At 56.3% G+C, this 19,060-nt stretch overlaps 1 protein-coding gene across 1 annotated transcript in view; it reads left to right on the top strand.

The window, feature by feature from the left end:
* Positions 1-236: 236 nt before the first annotated feature.
* CACNA2D4 (calcium voltage-gated channel auxiliary subunit alpha2delta 4) overlaps positions 237-19,060 on the top strand; it is a 91,487-nt gene continuing 72,663 nt past the window's right edge. The window contains exons 1-9 of the mRNA XM_029205244.1: positions 237-260; positions 3,848-4,014; positions 4,421-4,501; positions 4,979-5,161; positions 9,065-9,146; positions 10,421-10,537; positions 13,677-13,736; positions 14,362-14,524; positions 14,715-14,846. Of these exons, the coding sequence (XP_029061077.1) occupies positions 237-260; positions 3,848-4,014; positions 4,421-4,501; positions 4,979-5,161; positions 9,065-9,146; positions 10,421-10,537; positions 13,677-13,736; positions 14,362-14,524; positions 14,715-14,846 (1,009 nt within the window). The remainder of the gene's footprint in view (positions 261-3,847; positions 4,015-4,420; positions 4,502-4,978; positions 5,162-9,064; positions 9,147-10,420; positions 10,538-13,676; positions 13,737-14,361; positions 14,525-14,714; positions 14,847-19,060) is intronic.

Consider the following 19,060-nt stretch of genomic DNA (forward strand, 5'->3'; position numbering starts at 1 on the left):
GTTTCCCTTGCTATACACATCCAACCGGTTCTGGCTCTCTGTAAAATCCTGACTAGTACAGGGAGGAAGCCATGCGGGGGCGGCCCGCAAAGAGGAGTGGTAGTGTTGGGCCGGCCTGGGGTGGGCCTGCTCTCTCCAGGCTCCTGCTGGCTCCTTGCTGGACTCGGCTGAGTGGTCCATACAGGCGACCCCCGTGGGTGGGGCAGGAGCCTGGACACCAAACAGAAGGCGCGAACATGCACAGAGGGCAGGACGCTGCTGTGAGCCAGGGAAGGAGCCGGGCTGGCTGGGGCCCCGGAGGCCTGGGCTGGGCAGTAGTGGGCGGGCTCCGGATGTAGTCACAGGGCAGAGCCGGCACGAGAAAGAGGGGTCACGGCTGGCCCCAAGGTGGGTGCGGGGCAGCCAGAGGATGGGGTTGCCAGTGACCGAAATAGCCTTCTTTGCCTCCTGCAAAGATTTCTTTGGAAGAAAGGACTCAATTGCTAGAGAAACTGTTATGAAATCCCTGCTGTGATAGTTGATGTTTTGTCGACACACATCCCTGTATCGCCACCTGTCCTCCTCGCCGTCCCCTGGAGCACGGAGGGGAGGGATTCAGCGATCGGGGAGACTGAGCCTGGGTACAGGGCCTCCAGTACAGCTGCGTGTGTTCACAGTTGCTGGATGAAGGAAGGAAAATTGATGTGGAATGATGGGAACTACTGCCCTTTCCTCCTCTGCTGTGGAGCTAAGCCTGGAGCCCTTATTCCTTCTATCTGTCTGTCCTTCCACTGCTCAGAGGACATGTGGGTGCTCACCAAGCATTGCAGTGCAAGGGTATGTGCAGGGGGTGTGTGTGTGCAGGAGGGGTGTGTGCAGGGGGTGTGTGCAGGAGGGGTGTGTGCAGGGGCGTGTGTGTGCAGGGTGTGTGTGCAGGGTGTGTGTGCAGGGTGTGTGTGTACACAGGGCGGGCAGGGCTGGGGGCACACACTTCTCTCCCGCAGTGCAGGCCCGGGAACAGCTCACTAGCCAGCGCTCTCTGGGCAAAGGTGGGAATGTGTGGCCTGTGTGCACAGGAGCTGAGCTTGGGTTACAGACTTTTTACATCTTTTGTGACCCTGTTCTTCTTCCTTCCCGTCCCCCCCACCTCCCTGTTCTGCCAAACTTGTAAATCACTATTGTCCCATGGATGCGGGGTCGCAGCGGGTGAGGTTTAAGTTTGATTTTGGAGAGAGCTAATATAACCGCTGCCCAGTCTAGGAACAGCCTGACTTCCCCCAGCGTCCTCTCCCCTGTTCCTGTCTCTGCACCCCTGATCCCTCACACCTTCCCCGGCTCCCACCCCACTACCCTCGAGGTGGCGGTTTTAAGACAGGTGTGCAAATGTTTGCTGCTCTTCCCATTGAGAGTTGGGGCCCGCATCTGCTCCCTCGGAGCCCAGCCCAACCTGGCTACCAACTGGTAGCCCGTGAAATACACGAGGCGAGGCTCCGTGACTTCCAAGGCAGACCACAAGGCAAAGGGTTCCACTGCGTTCTCTTGGGATCTAACTCTCAGAGCCCAGCCACCGTGCTGCGAGGAAACCCAAGCAGCCCCTGAAGAGGGAAAGTCAGTCTCCCAACCCTTGGCCCCTGCTGAGGTCCCAGCCAACAGACAGCACCAAGCTGCCAGTCGTGTGAGCAAACCACCCTGCGGGTGGATCCTCCAGCGCCCGTTAAGCTGCCCCAGCTGACACTGCATGGGACAGAGATGAGCCTTTCCTGCTGAGCCTTGCCCAAAATACCCATTTGGGAGCTAAATAGATAATTGCTTTTATTTTTAAGCCACTAAGTGTAACTTAGTATGCAGTAATAAACAACTGATATCTCACTATTTCCTAAAAAGTATACACAACATAGTATGCCCATGGTTTCCTACTTTTGTTCCTTCTGTTTCTTATATCCTATCTGTTCCTTATAATGACCCCTTCAAGAGGCTCCTATTGGTGAACTCCTATTCATCCTTTAAAGCCCAATTCAAATGTCCCTTTCACTATGAAGCTTTCCCTAAAATTTCTCTCCCTCTTTTTTCCACCATAAGGAGAAAATGATTGTCCCTTCCACTATGGTGACAAATGCATCACTTATGCCTCACAGCACTCAGCTTGATTTAGCTGAGTGGTGGGTTTGAGACCAGCCTCCATGGATAGACTCTAAGTATGTATATCAAGCATCATGTCCAGTCTTCCTTCCAACACTGTGTCTCTCATCTCCAGTGCCTGGTGAGGGGCCGACACCAGGAAGATGCCCTAGGAAAGTGGGTTAAATTTATGGGGGTTGAGATGAAAGACTGACCAAGGAAAAGCTGGGATACTCTTCCCCTCATAGCCCTTAAGAATAAAGCCGCATGTAAGTTCCCTCCTCCCTGGCATAAGAGATATGCCTTCCTGGACGACAGGTGAAAGGTGAGCCCTGAGGTCTGAGGGCCAGAGGGCTCTCTGAGCTTGGTAATGCCCTTAGCTCTTGCTCTGGTCCCACCCTTCATTTTATTCCTGCTAAGAACTCCCTCCTCTGAAGGATTCAGCTCTGAAGTCCTCTGCCCTCCCCACTGCACCCCACAGCTCCTGGGGTTTCAAAAGGTGCTGCAGCGAGAGGGGCCCAGTAGCTGGAGCGGGCCACAGTCGGCAACGCATACACAGCAAGGTATATTTTAGAGCTACTAGAAAGGCATCTTTCTCTGCACAGCTGGTAGGGGCAACACCTCGTGCTCTACCCACGACCCTAGTTTCTTTGCAGGAACTCTGAGGGCTTCCCAGCAGGCTGGGTAGACCCAGGCCACCACCATGCCTGTAAAATGAGCCATGTGACACTGACAGAGATTTCTAGCGGGTCCCAGGCTTAGACTGTTAGAGTTGGTCATGGCCGCGGTCAGCAGGCGCTAGAACAGGGAGGGGCCGTTCCGGGGGTCACAGCTCCCGTCATGTGGGGATGGTCACCCACAGTAGAGACAGAACACAGATACACAAGTGGAGAGGAAAGTGAGCATTTATTTAAAATGGAAGAGTCCTGAGGAGGGATAAATTAGGAGTTTGAGATTAACAGATACCCACTACTAGATATAAAATAGATAAACAACAAGGACCTACTGTATAGCACAGGGAACTATATTCAATACCTTGTAATAACCTATCATGGAAAAGAATCTGAAAAATATATACATGTATATCTATAACTGAATCACCTTGCTGTACACCAGAAACATTGTAAATCAACTATACTTCATTTTTTTAATTTAAAAAATTTTAAATTTTTAAATTAAAAAAAGAAAATGAAAGAGTCACTCCAAATCACAAATTTTAAGAAGTTGATGAATACCACAAAAATCACAAAACCTAGAAAAATTACACATTCTTTTTATTTATTAATTGACCAACACGCCTCTATGGTAATTTTTCTAATCTTGGTACGATTCGTAATGAAAGATACGCAGAATCCATCTGAAACTCACGAACAACTCAAGTGCCTGTAGAGATCACTGCCCCGCCAAGCTGAGCCTGGGAACGGAGCCCCGCCCACAGCGCGGACTCCCCGCCGGGGACACACAGGCGTTTGTCATGGGGACACTTGCTTCTCCTGGCATTCCTCTGTCGGTGGCTGCCCTGCGAGCCGATTTGCTGGAACCAGCAGGTTTGTCAGGACAAGATACACCAAGAAGCCCTCTGACCCGTGGAAGGCGTGGACTGTGGCCTCACGTGGTGCTATCACCAGTTTGGACCCACAGACATAAGAATTTTGGTCAAATTCTGTCATGTGTAATTCCCGTCGGAAGAGGAGACAGCGTATGGCATGTTTACAGTTATGGACAGTCAACACCAACCGCTTCCTCGCAGGAGAGCCAGGCCCCCTGCTGGCAGCTTCCGGCTTTGGAAGAATCTTCCGTGGACCGGCTCGTGGGCTCTTCTCCGGCCCCTCCCGCGCGCTGCCAGTGGGGCACTGCGGGGCACTCACGCGGCAGCTGGGTGTCCTGTCACGAGGCCAGCAGCCCCGCAGGCAGGCGGTGAGTGTCCCTGGAGCCGCCCTGCCCTGGATGGCTGCACACAACTGTCTAGGTGGCTACACAAGCCAAACTGTTTCCCCATTGGCTTCCTCTTAGCTGGACCCCCAAGGCTCAGGGCCCCCTCCGGCACCACCCGGCAGAGGGGCCATCGGTCGGAGGAGAAGCTGAAATGCAGACGGACGGAGTCCTTGACCAGCGGGGCTTGCACTGTCTTCCTTTCACATGCATTAGGTGCTCCAGGCAGGGGAGGGGCCTGGAGCTTCCCGGAAAATGGGTCCCCAGCCTAGAACCGGGGCAGGTGAGACGTGGGGGAGGTGAGGCCACAGGCTGTGGACGTTACCTCTGACCTGGCCGAAGTCAGCGGCCTGAACACAGGAGCCAGCACAGGGCCCCCTCTGTCCCCTAGCCTCCCCGAGCCAACAGGGATGCTGACACTGACCCCCAGGATAGTTCTGAGGTTTAAGGAGAGGGTCTGCCACAGCTCCTGGTAAGTCAGAGCACTGGACACGCATCCAGGGCCAGTGTCACTGCCGAAGGGTGCTCTCCAGGGACGGGTCTGCCTCTTTAATGCAGGAGGCTGTGCTCTGATCCTCGTGGGGTGGGGGTGAGCCAGCCCTGCCTTCTGAAACCAGGGTAATCCCGCCGAAGTCACCCCCACCACCCTCCTCCTGCTGTCAGGCGGGGATTAGAGAGGAGGCCGGTGGATTAACCAGTTCATTTCGTCACACCTTCTCCCATCAGCCGCTCTCCTGGAAGCCTGCTACTCAGGTAGGGCGGCCCCTCTGCAGGGCAGAGAAGGGACCCCCACACACACCGGGCATTGCAGCCAGGACCCGACTGGAGGCTGGGGAACCCCAGGCTTGCCCCGACCCGGAAGGCAGAAGGCTCGGGGCCGTGCCAGGGATCTGGGCAGACAGAGCTCGGGGTCTGAGGCTGCTCTTTCCTCTCCCTGGCCTGACCCCAGCAGGGGCACCTTGCCCAGACCCCCCAGGGTCCACCCAGATCCCAGCTCCACCCACGGCAAGATGCCCTCCCACCAGTGGCCAGAGGCCTGGGCATCCCTGCAGAAGACAGTGGTCACCCTGTGCCTGCTGTGCAGCACGTCCCTGTCCCCCACGCGGGGGCAGGCCAGGATTCCTCTGGAAACGTAAGCCTCAAGAGCCCCCCCACCCATAAACCCTTCCCTCCCTCCCCTCCCCAGCCAACCTCAATCCTCGGCCTCCCGCAGCCTCCAGGCTCTCCCAGGGCTCGGCTGCGCGCTCCCCCTGTCTTGCTGTGAAGACCTTTTCTTCGCCGGCCTCTTCTCTTCCCCAGATCTCTGCCATATGGGGCCCTCCCCTCACCCCCTGCCCAGACACCTGACAGTCCTAGGAGAACTGACCACAGGGGCCCACACTGCTCCTGGGGTGGCAGGCAGTGTCCCCAGACCCTGAGGGCAAGCGAGGCTCCTTCCAGGGCCATCACACACTGAGACAGCTGTAGTAGGAGCTGAGTTGCTGGACGTGACCATCTCAGCTCCGCAAGGATTCGTTAGGAAAGATTCTGAGAGGGTGAAGCGGTCCTAAACCGACCAATAGCTCTGCAGCCAGGAGCCAGGTGGATGTGCACGGTGGGGGCCGGGGGGTGTCTCCATTCCCTTTCTACACCTGCCTGCCTCCCTCCAGTCCCCAGTCCTACATCCTGTCACTAAGACCAGCTCCAGGGAAGCTATCGGTCATTCACACTTTGGTATAATCGAACTTAATGCGCGACTCTCTGGGGGTGTCTGGCCTCTAGTCCTTAGTTCTGGCGGTTCCGTTAAAGGCAGTTCTGATCCGTGTGGGAGCAGAACATTCAGGACTGAAGGGGCTACCTGCTCATCACACCTGAGCCCTAGAGGACAGTCAGGCTATTGCCAGCCTCGTGTCTTACAGAGGGGGTCCTGCAGCCCCACGAACGCCTGGGGTTTGCATGGAGTTGAGCTAAGTGCGGGCTTTGAGCAGCTCTGTCCCCGTCGAGGGGTCCCACCTCTAGCTGTTACAGGCCTGGTGCTGCCAGGTGCTCCGCAGATGACCCTCCAGTCCACACAGTGAGGTGGGGAACGGTCTCCTGACTCTGCAGTAGAGGAAACGAGCTCAGAGAGGTCAGACGGCCACCCCACACTCACGCAGCCTGCAAATGGCAGTGCCACACTTGAACTCGAGTCAGCCTGGCTGGGACCTCACCTCCACACCCACTGCCAGCCTGAACTCTTCATGGTGGGGGAGGTGTTGAGAATAACCTTTATCCCAGAGCACACCCCAGCTAACAGTACAGGCAGGCTCCAGGGACAGGCTGAGTGCCGGCTAGAGATGGCTGGAGCCCAGGCCTGCGTAAAGGGGACCGGCCACACGGGGCGCCCGAGCGTCCGCCGAGGGGAGGGCCCACCACCCTGCAGCCAGACCTCCCCCTGGCTCCGGATCCCTGCCCCGCAGTGAATCCTTCCCAGTCTTTCCGCCCAGAGACCGGCGCCTCCCCCATGCCTTCCCCTCCCACTCAGGGCTCGGCTTCTCCTGCCTGCCCGGCTTCTCCCGCCTCCCAGATCTGTTCCCACCAGGACCCCCAAAGATCTCCCCACCCAACCCAGTACACACTCCTGGCTTCACCTCCTGGCCTGCTCCGGACGCTCGGCTCTCCCTTCTTGAGTCTCAGCGCTCTCCCGGGTCTGCCCCGGTGCCCACGTTAACCTTTGTCTTTCTCTAACGCCCCTTTCCCGCCGTCGGCCCCGGGAGCGCCGCTGCTCCCCGGGGTTTGTCCTTCACTCACAGACCTTCTCAGCCAGCACCCCCTCCTTGTGAGCCCGTCCGCCTCAGAATCCCGGCTCCCACCCACCAACCAGTGACCCTCAGCCCTGACTCCACCTGCTAGACCCGCATTCCGCTGCCGCGGGCTGCTCTTCCTGAACATCACTGGAGCTTTGAAATTCAAGTTTGTGTCTTTCCAGATACAATACGAGGGACTTACCTGGCAGTCCAGTGGTTAAGACCTTCCAGTGCCCAGGCTGGGGGAGGGGAGTCAGATGCAGGTTCGATCCCGGGTGGGGGGAGCTAAGCTCCCACCTGCCTCGCAGCCAAAACACTGAAACATAAAACAGAAGCAATATTGTAACAAGTTCAATAAAGACTTTAAAAATGGTCCACATCCCCCACCCCCAAAAAAAGATGCAATGTGTTGGGTGCTTTCTGGAGCTGGGCAGCTCACAGCTGCCCAACGGCACCCAGTAGCCCCGCCGCAGGGACCTCACCTCCTGCCTCTCCCAAGCTGCACGTGTCACCTTCTGCCCTCCCCAACTTGTTCCCCGATCGTCCTGATAGTCTTAATTTTATTCAATAATACCACCATCGATGCAACCACCCAAGCTGGAGACCTGGAAGTCATTTTGTTACCGAGTCCAAGCTCGTACTGCTCACCACAAAACAGGCCAATCAATCGAGAGACAAGTCGTTGGGGCAAAGAAATGGCGACTCTATTCGGAAAGCCAGCAGGCCGAGAGGGTGGTGGACCAGTGTCCCAAAGACCCGTCTCACCCGGGTTAGAATTCAGGCTGCTTTTATACTAAAAGGGGAGGCGGTGTGTTTGGTTGTTGCCAACTTCTTGGTGCCAGGAATCCTTTGTTCTTACAGCTGTCCACATAGGTCAGGTCATGATGTTTATAAACCTCCAACAAGGAAATTCCCTGGTGGTCCAGTGGTTAGGACTTGGTGCTCTCACTGCTGTGGCCTGGGTTTAATCCCTGGTGGGAGAACTACGATCCCCCAAGCCGTGCCTCTCAGCCAAAAAAAGAAAAAAAGAAAAACCTCCAACAAGGCAAATGTTACTCTCTCTTCTGCAACTTTTTATCTCTATATGCATGAAAAGTGTTACACCTTTAAAGGTCAGAGTCTTGAGAATGGGCTGTCCTGTATATTTCAGGCTATAGGCAACCTTAACTTGTAGCAAAAGCAATAGAATACAAAGGTTAAAATAAAAGAAACAGATCCACTGTGGAGTCAGGTTTGTTCATCCCTGTTCCAGTTTTTGACCCCTCCAAGCTCCTCTATCCTCTCTACCTAGAGTTCTCTGCCAAGTCTCTTTGATGGGGGAGACTCTCCCAGACTTCAACACTGAGTCAGAGCCCACCTCTGCCAGGAAGCCTTCCCTCACCACCACCACCCCTCCCCCAGCTTCGATGGTGCCCCTTCAAACGTGGATGGCGCCCTCTGTACATGGAGGGGTGTCGCTCTAACTAACTGTTCCACAAAGGCAAAGACTGGGCACCGCTCATGCCCGTGCACGATGCCCAGAACATAGTAGGGCCTCGATAATTGTCGGTTGAGTGACCGAACGAATGCTGACCTTGACATGATCACGTGGGGAAACTCCTTTTGCTCCATCTGGAGAAGCTCAGGCACAGGCCCGCGTGGCCGCGCCCCCAACCAAGGGCAGGATCTTGGGGCACTTGTGGGGACGGGTCTCCCCGTGAGGCTGCCTCATCCTCCCTGCCCGCCGGCCCCGGCCTCTCAGACTTGGCTCAGAGCCTCGGCCTCCCTGCCTCACGCGCCCTGCGCAGGGCAACTGCGGGACGACTGGCCGAGGAGCTGCAGCTGTGTGAGTCCTCGGGGTCCCCCACCCTGCCTGGTCAACCCCGACCTCATCCCTTCTTCTCCAGCCCTCTGGGGGTTGGGGGGGGTAGGCTTGGCTCCGGGCGGTCAGCCCCTGCCCCTCAGCCAAGGGTGTTGGGATCACAGTGTAGCTGCCAAGCCTGATGGGTCCTCTGGGTCCCTGCCCTGGCAGGGAGGGACCACAGCTGCCGATGTGTTTTCCTGGGTGTACGTCAGTGTGTGTGATTGCATGTGGGCCTGTGCGTGTGTGCATCTGTGTATACGTGTGTGTGTCATGTGTGTCCCTGCATGTTTGTGCGGGTTTGTATATGTGCGTCGGTGGGTGTCTCTGCATGTAGACACGTGCCTCCTGTGTGTGCGCATCTCTGCATGTGTCTCCTTGCGTGTGCTCATGCGTGAGTGCACACACACGTCCTCCCACCGTCCTGCAGAGTGAAGCTGTGGGCAGACACCTTCGGCAGGGACCTGTATGACACTGTCACCAAGTACTCGGGCTCCCTCCTGCTGCAGAAGGTCAGTGACCGCCCCCCCTCACCCTGGGGCTCCCGGGACAGCTGGCGTTAAGCCGTCCTGGTGGAGAAGCAGGATGTCTGGGTGTGAGGGCTCTTGGAGGTCATCTAACCCAACCCCCATTTCAGATAGGGAAACTGAGGCCCAGGGAAGGGAATGATTGGCCCAAGACACAGAGCAAGTCGGGGGGTGGGGTGTGCAGTACGGTCGGGTGGCCAAGAGCGTAGTGTCAGCTCAGGGGCCCGGGAAGCCCATGCCTAGAAGGGATCGGGGGAAGAGATGGTGGGGTGAGGAACAAAGGGGAGAAGAAGCAGGAGGCGGCGGACCGGACACAGGCCTGCTGCCTCGGGGCGGAGAGAGGTCGGTGGGAAGACCCTCGGCCGGAGAGCCGCCCACCCAGTGCTCGACCTGCCGCCACGTCTCCGGGCACTGGAGAGCCACCGGGGCCCAGTGAGTCCAGTCTGGCCCTGCCTGGCCCCTGGGCAGGAGCTGAGCTGCCTGTGCACAGGCTGACAGCCGGCTTCTCACTCAGCCCCCACAAGCTCCCATCCCGCTGGTGTCCCGACTCCCAGGTCAGTGCTGAGGACGGCGCTGCCGTCCTGCTGCGAGTCGCTGAGAATCAATATTCACCATCTAAGCCTCACTGCAGCTTCAGCACCATTTTCTAAGTGCTGCGGAAAGGGGAGCCTCCGGCTTTTATGGCCTGGGGGCCCGCTGTCCTGACCGCAGGGCCGCAGCAGCAATGCCGGCTCCCCTCGCCACCCCACACATGCTCCCCCCACCCTGTGGCCGTTCTGGGTAAAAGCCTTGCACGTGACACATCTTACAGTTTGGGGAACTGAGTAACTCGTGCCCAGGTGGCACCCAGGACACACGGTGAGGGGGTGCCTCCCGGGGGCCCAGATGGCGACTCAGCGGCCCTCTTAATGCCCCCAGGCCCACTGGCCCAGAGTCAGGCAGCACCCACCCCTGCAGCGCATGGGGGGCACAGACACCACGAGCCTCACAGCCCCTGAGAGCAGCCCCTGCGCTGTCTGTGTGACCTCGGTCAAGTTCACGACCTCTCTGGGCCTCAGCCTCCCTCTGAAGGATGTGAATCAGAGGACATCTGATAAGAGGCGTCTCTTGTCGGTTGTTGGGAGAGGTTTTACGAGGACGAGGGCCATCCTGGCCCCAGTGTGAATGCACCAGTCGGGGGGGCAGAGGCCGCCGGCAGCCGGGGATAGATGTCCAGGTACAAGACGACAGGCGTGTGTCTCTCCACATCCCCTGAACAGAAATACAAGGACGTGGAGCCCAGTCTGAAGATCAAGGAGGTGGATGGCTTGGAGCTGGTGAGGAAGTTCTCGGAGGACATGGAGACCATGCTCCGCAGGAAAGTGGCGGCCGTCCAGGTGCTCAGGCCTGCGGGCTGGGGGTCTGCCCACCCCGGACACGGAACCCCCTCCCTGAGCCCCCCTACACTACCTTCTCCTGCCTTGTAGCCCATGAGCCACAAGACCCTTGTAAAGGACGGGGTGGGGGGCAAGCGGAGAGAGGGGAGGGCCGGGCGGGCACCCTGCCTTAGGGAACAGCCTCCAGGGTTGGAGGGTCAACCACGGTGCTAAGAAGGGCCCTGCGTCAGGACCTCCGCTTCAGTGATGGGACAGAGCAGAGCAGAGCGAGGGCATAGGAGTCACGGGCTGAGTGAATGGTGGGGGGCTGGAGGGTGGGAGCGTAGGGGGGTGAGAGCGGGTGGCGTGAACTCCCTCTCTCCTCCCCCAGCCTCTCCCCTCCTGCCACACAGACCCGCCCTTCATGGCACCCAAGTGCCACCCTGATGGGGACCCAGGGCCCAGGTGTTTCGTTACTGCACAGCCACCTGGCTTGGCCTGGTAGAAACGGGACGTGTCACTTCCCTGGCATGAAGTGCTTCCCTGACCCCTGTGGGGACCTGGCTGGTGTAAACCAGCAGGTGCCGTGTGCCAGGAATTGGCCACCCCAGACCAGCATTATCCCCAAAGGAACTCCTTTTGGGGGTCCAGAAGAACAAGGAGGGAGGAGAGGGGTCTGGGCTGTTGGACCCGCAGGGGAGGCCGAGGCTGTGCAGAGGATGGGCGAGGGTAGCCATGGTGGGGGGACAGGCTGCAGCCCCACCGGTGTCCGCCCATCTCTCCACCTCCCCGCAGGTTGCCAGGGCCCCCTTTCCCACCTGTGACGATTTGCAGCCTCTTCTCTGAAGGCTTAGTTAGGGCAGGGGCTCTTAGCGTCAGGAAGCAATGAGGGATACCTGGGGACCACCCACAGAAGGGGAGGCTGACCCCCAGAGAAGCCAACACAGTAGTAACACCCGCCTCCTTCAGTCGGCTGGCCTGGGCGGAGTGCAGACACCGGGGCACAGGGATGCCTCTCTTTAGGTGCCAGCCCTCCTGGCGCCAGAGCACAAGAGGTCCTGAGACACCTCCAGAGCCCAGGGTGCTGGGCTCCGGGGGCTCCAGGGGCTCCAGGGGCACCGCATCCTTTCCACGGCCTCAACATGGAAAACCAACCTGGGGGGCACTTGCTCTGTGAACCTTCTCCAAGCTTGAGGCCCTGCTCCCTGCTGGGGGTGCCCCCAGGGCCACAGCCACGGACCCTTCTATGAGGGTGCCCGTGGGGAAATCGCCTGGAGAGCGGCACTAAAATAATCTTTGCCCCATGGAATTTCTTCATCACATCTCGGCATTGGGGGTCGGGAGTAGGGAAGCAAGGAGGGCCCTCCCTCCTTGCTGGGGATAACGCTGGTTCTGCCCAGTGTACACGAGTATAAATAGAGACCCAGAGGGCAGCGGCTCCCCCTGGCAAAGCCAGGTTAGGAGCTCTGGTCTCCTTTCCCCCACCCCCGGGTTTACTGAGGTGTGATTGACAATCAAAAGTTGTGTATACTAAGATGTACAACCTGACGACCCGATATACACGTCCACTGTGAAATGGTCACCCCAACCAAGCCAGCCACCTTATCCATCGCTCACAAATGGTAATTGTGTTAAGGATACAGTGCATTAAGGATAAGTGGTATTTTCCTCCCTCCCTTCCTTCTTCCCTCCCTCCCCACCCCTTTCTTTCTTTTCGTATGAGAGGTGAGAACACCCAAGAACAACCCTTTTAGCAAAGGTCAAGCACACGCTACAATATTGTCACCTAAGCCACCTTGCTGTGCGTCAGCTCTCCTCAATTCACTCATCTTGCACAGCTGAAACTCTGTACCCCTCGACCTGCGCCCCAGACCCTGGCAACCACCATTCTACCCTCTGTTTCTAGGAGTTTGACTAGTTTAGATCCACACGTAAGTGACTTCGTGCAGTATTTGCCTTCCTGCATCCAGCTGATTTCACTTGGCCTGACGTCTTCCAGGTGCATCCAGGTTGTCACAAATGGAGGAATTTCCATTTGGAAATAGCCCAAATGTCCACCAACTGACGAACAGATAAACAAAAAGCAGGACATCCATAAAATGGAATATTATTCAGAAATAAACAGAAATGATCCCACGTGCCTCAGAGCAATTAAGCCCGTGCCCCACAGCTACTGAGCCCGTGGGTCACAACTACTGAAGCCCGTGCTCCTAGAGCCCGTCCTCCGAAACGAGAGGAGCCACCGCAGTGAGAAACACGCTCGCCGCAACTAGAGAAAGCCCGCGCGCAGCAATGAAGACCCAACGCAGCCAAAAATAATAAATAAATTAAATAAATAAATTTACTAAGAAAAAAAAGAAATGAATACATGTTAAACATGTCTGATACATGTTAAAATATGGATGAACCTTGAAAACATTGTGCTAAGTGAAAGACTCCAGACACAAAAGGTCAAATACTGGCTGACTCCACCTTTTGGCTACTGAATATGTACAGACTGAATACAGAGAGAGAGAGAGATACACATACACACATTTTAGTAGACTTTATTTTTTAAAGCAGTTTCAGGTTGACAGCAAAATTGTGAAGAAAGTACAGAGAGTTTCCATTTACCCCCCGCCTCCACAAACACAGCCCCCCCAAAACTATCCACACGCCCACCAGACGGTGTGTTTGTACAATTAACGAGCCTACACTGACACGTCATTGTCACCCAAAGTCCGCAGCCTGCCTGAGGGTCCGCTCTCGGTGGTGTGCGTTCCGGGCGTTTGGACAAATGTATGACGACGCGTCTCCATCATCAGAGATCATACAGAGTAGCTTCCCTGCGCTAAGAAATCCTGCTTGCCAGCTACTCATCCATCCCTCCCCACAAACCCCTGGCAACCACTGACCTTTGTGCTGTGTCCCTAGCCTCACATTCCCCACAATGTCATGTAGCTGGAAGGACTCAGTGTGTCACCTTTCAGACTGGCTTCCTGTCCCTGTGACATGCACCTGCCTTCGGGCTACTGTGGCTAGTGACGCTGTGCGCATTCGTGCGCAGGTGCTGGTCTGAGAGTCTGTCCCCAGTTCTCGCGGGTGGGCCCTGGCAGTGGACCTTACGGGGCCTCTGGCCTCCTTCCCGCACTGACTCTCCCCTTCCCATCCCCGCCCGCAGAATCTGGTCGAGGCTGCCGAGGAGGCCGACCTGAACCACGAATTCAACGAGTCCCTGGTGGTGAGTCGTCCCCTCCCACAGCCCTGGGAGGTACGGTGCCTAATGTCCCAGCGCCCCAGGGGCTGGGGCCACCTGAGGATGGGACATGGGGTGGGAATTGCATAGGCCCGGCTCTATCTTTCAATGTGCACCGGTTTGTATGAAGCTGTAGAGGTTTGATTCTGAACCACTGTATCTGAGGAGACATTTATGGCTGGCCGGAGGCCAGGCTGCAGGCCTTCTCTTCAGAGGGACCCCCCCCTGCAGGGACCCCCATTTTGTCCCCCAGGAGCCCTCCCCCTCCTGCAAGATCTCGGGGTTCTGGCCAGGCTGCCTCCGTCTGTCCACCTCTCCCTGAATCTGTGTCCGCCTCTCGGTCTGCAACGCTGGCTGCGTCCACATACGCCAAAATGGGGACTGAAGCCGTAATCTAGACAGTTTACACCAAAACCCAGAAGAATCAACCATCCGATCCAATGTCTGGATGGATATTTGCCCCGAATCAGTGATCGTGGCCGGAATCCTCCGCCAGTGTGGACGTGGCGGTCAGTCTGTCCGATATCCATCACGTGTGACGCTATCTCTCTCTCTCTCCCCTTCCCCTCCCTGGGCCCCCTGCCCTCCCGTCTTCTCGGTGTCGCCCTAGTTTAACTATTACAACTCTGTCCTCATCAATGAGAAGGACGCAGGCGGTGCCTACGTGGAGCTGGGGGCCGAGTTCGTCCTGGAGGCCAACGCGCACTTCAGCAACCTGCTGGTGAACACGTCTCTGAGCAGCGCGCAGCTGCCCACCAATGTCTACAACAAAGGTGACCGCCGGGCCCCAGCCCGCAGCCCCCCCGGGGAGGGGGAAGAGGAGTGCGGGTGTGGACAGCAGTCGTGGGCGGCGGTGCTGCAGGCTGTGGGCACACGGGTGTGTGTGCGTGTGTGCACGCGTGTTCCGCCGGGGAAGACTGATCTCGTTTCCCCTGCACTTCCTCCTATGATCTTACTCTTCAGACCCGGATATTCTGAATGGAATCTACATGTCCGAAGCCTTGAACCCTGTCTTTGTGGAGAACTTCCAGAGAGACCCGACGCTGACCTGGCAGTACTTTGGCAGCTCGACAGGGTTCTTCCGCATCTACCCAGGTGAGGCCGCTGGGAGGCATCTCCACGGTCCTCGGGGCTCCGTCTCTGGGAACAAGGCGACGGAGGCACTGGAGACGGACCCTGGTCCAAAAGCGCCTCCAGCCCCACCTCCATCCCCTTCACAACCTGATAAGCACACTTTCAAGCTGACGAAGGGGCGAACAAATGACGCCTCGGTAAGCAGCCAATGAGTGCCCACCTGGACTCTTGTCCTGTGAGAAGCACATGGGAGGCGGAAAGGAGGGCAAAGCAATTCCCATCTTCACTGGAGAAGTGGGGCAGAGGCACTCATTCAGCAGCAGGGAAGGAAGTGTCACAGGCTAGCGGCCAACCCAGCAGGCAGCGGGGAAGCCCCCTTGTCTACCAACGAACAGAAAACAGAAGCCCCTTCCACGGGGCCTCCAAGAGCGCTGCCTTCTTTTATTTCTCATTTAAAACAATTCACCACCACAGCTCATGCCCACTCTTCTTGTTTTAGCCCCCTGTCCAGAAAGCCTTAATATTGCCCGGTTTTCTGAGATAGGAACCGGAAGGTGTGACTGGCCAGGGTTCTGGACCTCCTCAATCAATAGAAATTGACAAGAGGCCAGACAAGCAATTCAGGCAAGGCTTTACTGGGGCCCCTGCTGCGGTAGTGAGAGTGAGAAGAACAGGTTCCCTTGCTCACTCCCTGGGGGGTGTAGGGGCGAGGCGAGCTGGTTCCTTATATGGGGTGAGGGTAGGGGTGTGTCCAGGGGTCGGGCTGGACGGGGCGGCTTAGCTGTTTTGCCCACCCCTTTCTGGTGTTGAGAGCAGGGGGCATGCCCAGTACCCTGCTTTTGCTCCCGGCCCTTCAGAAGTGGCAGTTGGGTTTTTTTGGTCTTTTTGTATCGTGTTGTCCATAATTTGCCCCAGCTCTGCAGGCACGCAGGTATTTTTAGTCCCTTATAGTTTCTTTGTATTCTGTTGCTGGAGGAGACTGTCCAGGTGCAAGCACCACAGTGGGTCCCAGGTGCCAGGTCCCAGCCTGTCTCAAAGGGTCCTCAGGACAGCCATGTGTGTCCCCTGGGCCTCTCTTAGGAGGAGTACAAAGTGACCTCAGGGCTCACCGGTTCCCCTCAGTGGTACCTCTTGTCTCTGCCCAAATCCACAACAAGCCATTTGGTTCTTTTCCTGTTCTCTGGAGTCTTGATGAACAAGTTCATCCCTCTTCCATGGAACAGCCCTTCAGATGCTTGAAGACAACTGCCATGTCCCTCAAGCCTTCCCCAGGGTGGAAATCCCGCCACATCGGGGCTTCCAGAGCCGTCAACTTGTGTGCAAGCACAAAACTTGCCCATTTGTAAACCAGGTTGTCGCTGTTGCTGCTGAGTTGCAGGAGTTCTCTATACATTCCGGATATTTCCTCCCATTCTGTGGGCGGCCTTTGCACTCTGTCGACTGTGTCCTCTGATACACGGGAGTTGTTGCCTGTGCTTTCTGGTGTCAGGGTAGTGTTTTAGTTATTGTCTGCTTCTAAACATTTTTGTATTCCCCTGTGATTTCTCCTTTGATCTCTCAGTTATTTAACCGTGTGCTTTTTAAATTTCCAAATACATAGGAATTTGATATTTCTCTTTTTAGTATAAATTCCCAGTTCCGTTGCTTTGCGGTCAGAGGACGCAGTGTATGTGGCAGTGATTATATGAAACTAGCTGGGACTTAGTTTAACAGCCTAGTATGTCATCAAGTTGTGTAAATATTCCACGTGTGCCTGAGCGGCATATGTGTGCTTTAATCATTGGATGAAAGCTTCTGCTACGTCATTAGATCAGGCTTGTCAATCGTATTGTTTAGATTTTCTGTGTCTTTGCTGGTGTTGTGTCTGCTTGACTCTTGTTGGCCCTTATGACACCTTTTAAGCCTGTTTTGTCAGTATTCATAGAGTATGAATGTTCTCAGTATGTTCTCAGTTGGTATTTGCCAGACATATATTTTTTTTCCATCCTTTTACTTCCAATCTTCTATGTCATTTTGTTTTAGCCATATCTCTTGAAAATAGCTTATAGCTTTTTAATTTTTATGTGAACTGACAACCTCTTTAACCATTTCGCAAGTTAAGCACATTTCCATGTATTATGTTGATATATTTGGACATGCTATTATCTTATTTTTTAAATTTCTACTCGTCCCTCTAGTTTTATGTTTCCTTTCTTCGTCTTTTTTAATGATTTATGTTTTTCGATAAAACTCCCCTACCCCTTCCTTCTCTTTTTTCTGTCAGTTTGGAGCTTATTCCTCTGTTCCCATTCTTTTAGTAATTAGCCCTGCTATGTTATCAAGCTTTTTTTTTTTTTTTGCGGTACGCGGGCCTCTCACTGTTGTGGCCTCTCCCGCTGCGGAGCACAGGCTCCGGACACACAGGCTCAGCGGCCATGGCTCACGGGCCCAGCCGCTCCGCGGCATGTGGGATCTTCCCAGACCGGGCCACAAACCCGTGTCCCCTGCATCGGCAGGCGGACTCTCAACCACTGCGCCACCAGGGAAGCCCTCAAGCATTTTTATGAGATATGACAATTAAAATAATATTTTCACCCTCCTTGCAGTCAAAAAAGGACTTTAGAACTCTCCCACTTGCACCTCCACCTCCCCACCCTGACTTATTTTCATCTAATGTTTCCCTGTTTTTATCCCTGCAAATTAGATACACTGACTGTTGATATTTGATACAAATATCCCTTGTTTGAGTTCCCAGGCGCTCTCTCTAGGTTCTGGGAAAGCAAGACCACAGCAATGAACATCACTCCCACAAGACTCCTAGGCGAGCAAAGCTTTTTTATCGAAAGGAGAGCTGGTGCACCAGAAGGAGGGCAAGGGCGCCAGCTCCCTGAGGACGTCTAGGGAAGGGGGTTAAAGGCCGCATCGGGGAGGGTGCAGGAACCTGATCAGTTCGTGCTCAATTCTCGGATTGGTTGGCATCCGAGTGAGGTTTCGAGCCTCATCCACCTGGTTTCAGCCAGTCTGGGGCCCACGTGCCCGCGGTCAGCAGTCTTCATCGGTGGTGTTGCTTCCTGCAGAAACAACTTAGGAACGTGTGCAGGCCTTTCTCTGTGTCTCTCAGGGAACTGGGAGTTCGGTGACTCTGCCAGGTGGGGGATGATTGCCCGCGCTGTCCTTTGGAAACCACGTACTTACATCAGTGGAGCAGAGACAGAGCTCATCTCTTACTCCTGTGGGTCTCCGTTCACCGAGCGCTTTGCTTCACGGGGCCTGTGGAGCCCTCTTGCTGGAGGCCACCCCTCGGTCCTTTTCCACAATGGCCACACACTTGCCTCCCTGTCTCAGCAGCGCCCGTCATCCTGGGAGGACGCATCTCATGGTTCTTGCCTTGCTGCCTCTCACCCACAGGGGCCTGTTTCTAACGCACGTCGTGACCTTGGCTTGTGGGGCCCGACTTGGGAAAGCTTCCCTTGAGAGGGTTGACCTCTGTTTCTGCTCGGGGTTGAGGGCACCCCACCCGGGACCACCAAAGCCCTCTTCTAAGATTTTGGTTCAGAGCCAAGAACTTCCGCCTCAGCCGCCCCTCTCCGTTGCTGTACCGGGAATCCGTGTCAGACCTGCCAGGCGCTGGGAAGGCCTGACCTTGAGGAGCTTAGTCTTGTAGCCAGGTCACCTCCCCCCGCAGCTAACAGGAAGGGCGCAAACAGCAACAGCTGATCCTGCCTGGAGGCAGGTGGGCTGCAGCTCAGAGCCCTGGCTCTCGCCTGCTGTGTGCACGCTCTGCTGGATGGCAATGATGCTAAATAAAAGTCACACCCCTGGGCCTCCCCGTCTAGTTTGATGGGAAGTTTAGCCCCACTGATGAGTCCCAGGAACCACATGGCTGGGTGGGGGGGGCGGGGTCCTACCTATGAAATTAACCCAACTCCGGATCAGGGCCGCTGGGAGGTGAGTGTCCCTCCAAGAGCCGGCCTCCCTCCTTGCTGCAACCTCAGTTCACGGGGCGACCTACTGCCCCGGGGGTCCTGCCTACTGCCCCGGGGGTCCTGCCTACTGCCCCGGGGGTCCTGCCTACTGCCCCGGGGGGTCCTGCCTACTGCCCCGAGGGTCCTGCCTACTGCCCCGGGGGTCCTGCCTACTGCCCCGAGGGTCCTGCCTACTGCCCCGGGGGTCCTGCCTACTGCCCCGGGGGTCCTGCCTACTGCCCCGAGGGTCCTGCCTACTGCCCCGGGGGTCCTGCCTACTGCCCCGGGGGG

The sequence above is a fragment of the Monodon monoceros genome, unplaced genomic scaffold (assembly GCF_005190385.1).
Source record: "Monodon monoceros isolate NGI ecotype Baffin Bay Population unplaced genomic scaffold, NGI_Narwhal_1 Super_Scaffold_6, whole genome shotgun sequence".
Lineage (NCBI taxonomy): Eukaryota > Metazoa > Chordata > Mammalia > Artiodactyla > Monodontidae > Monodon > Monodon monoceros.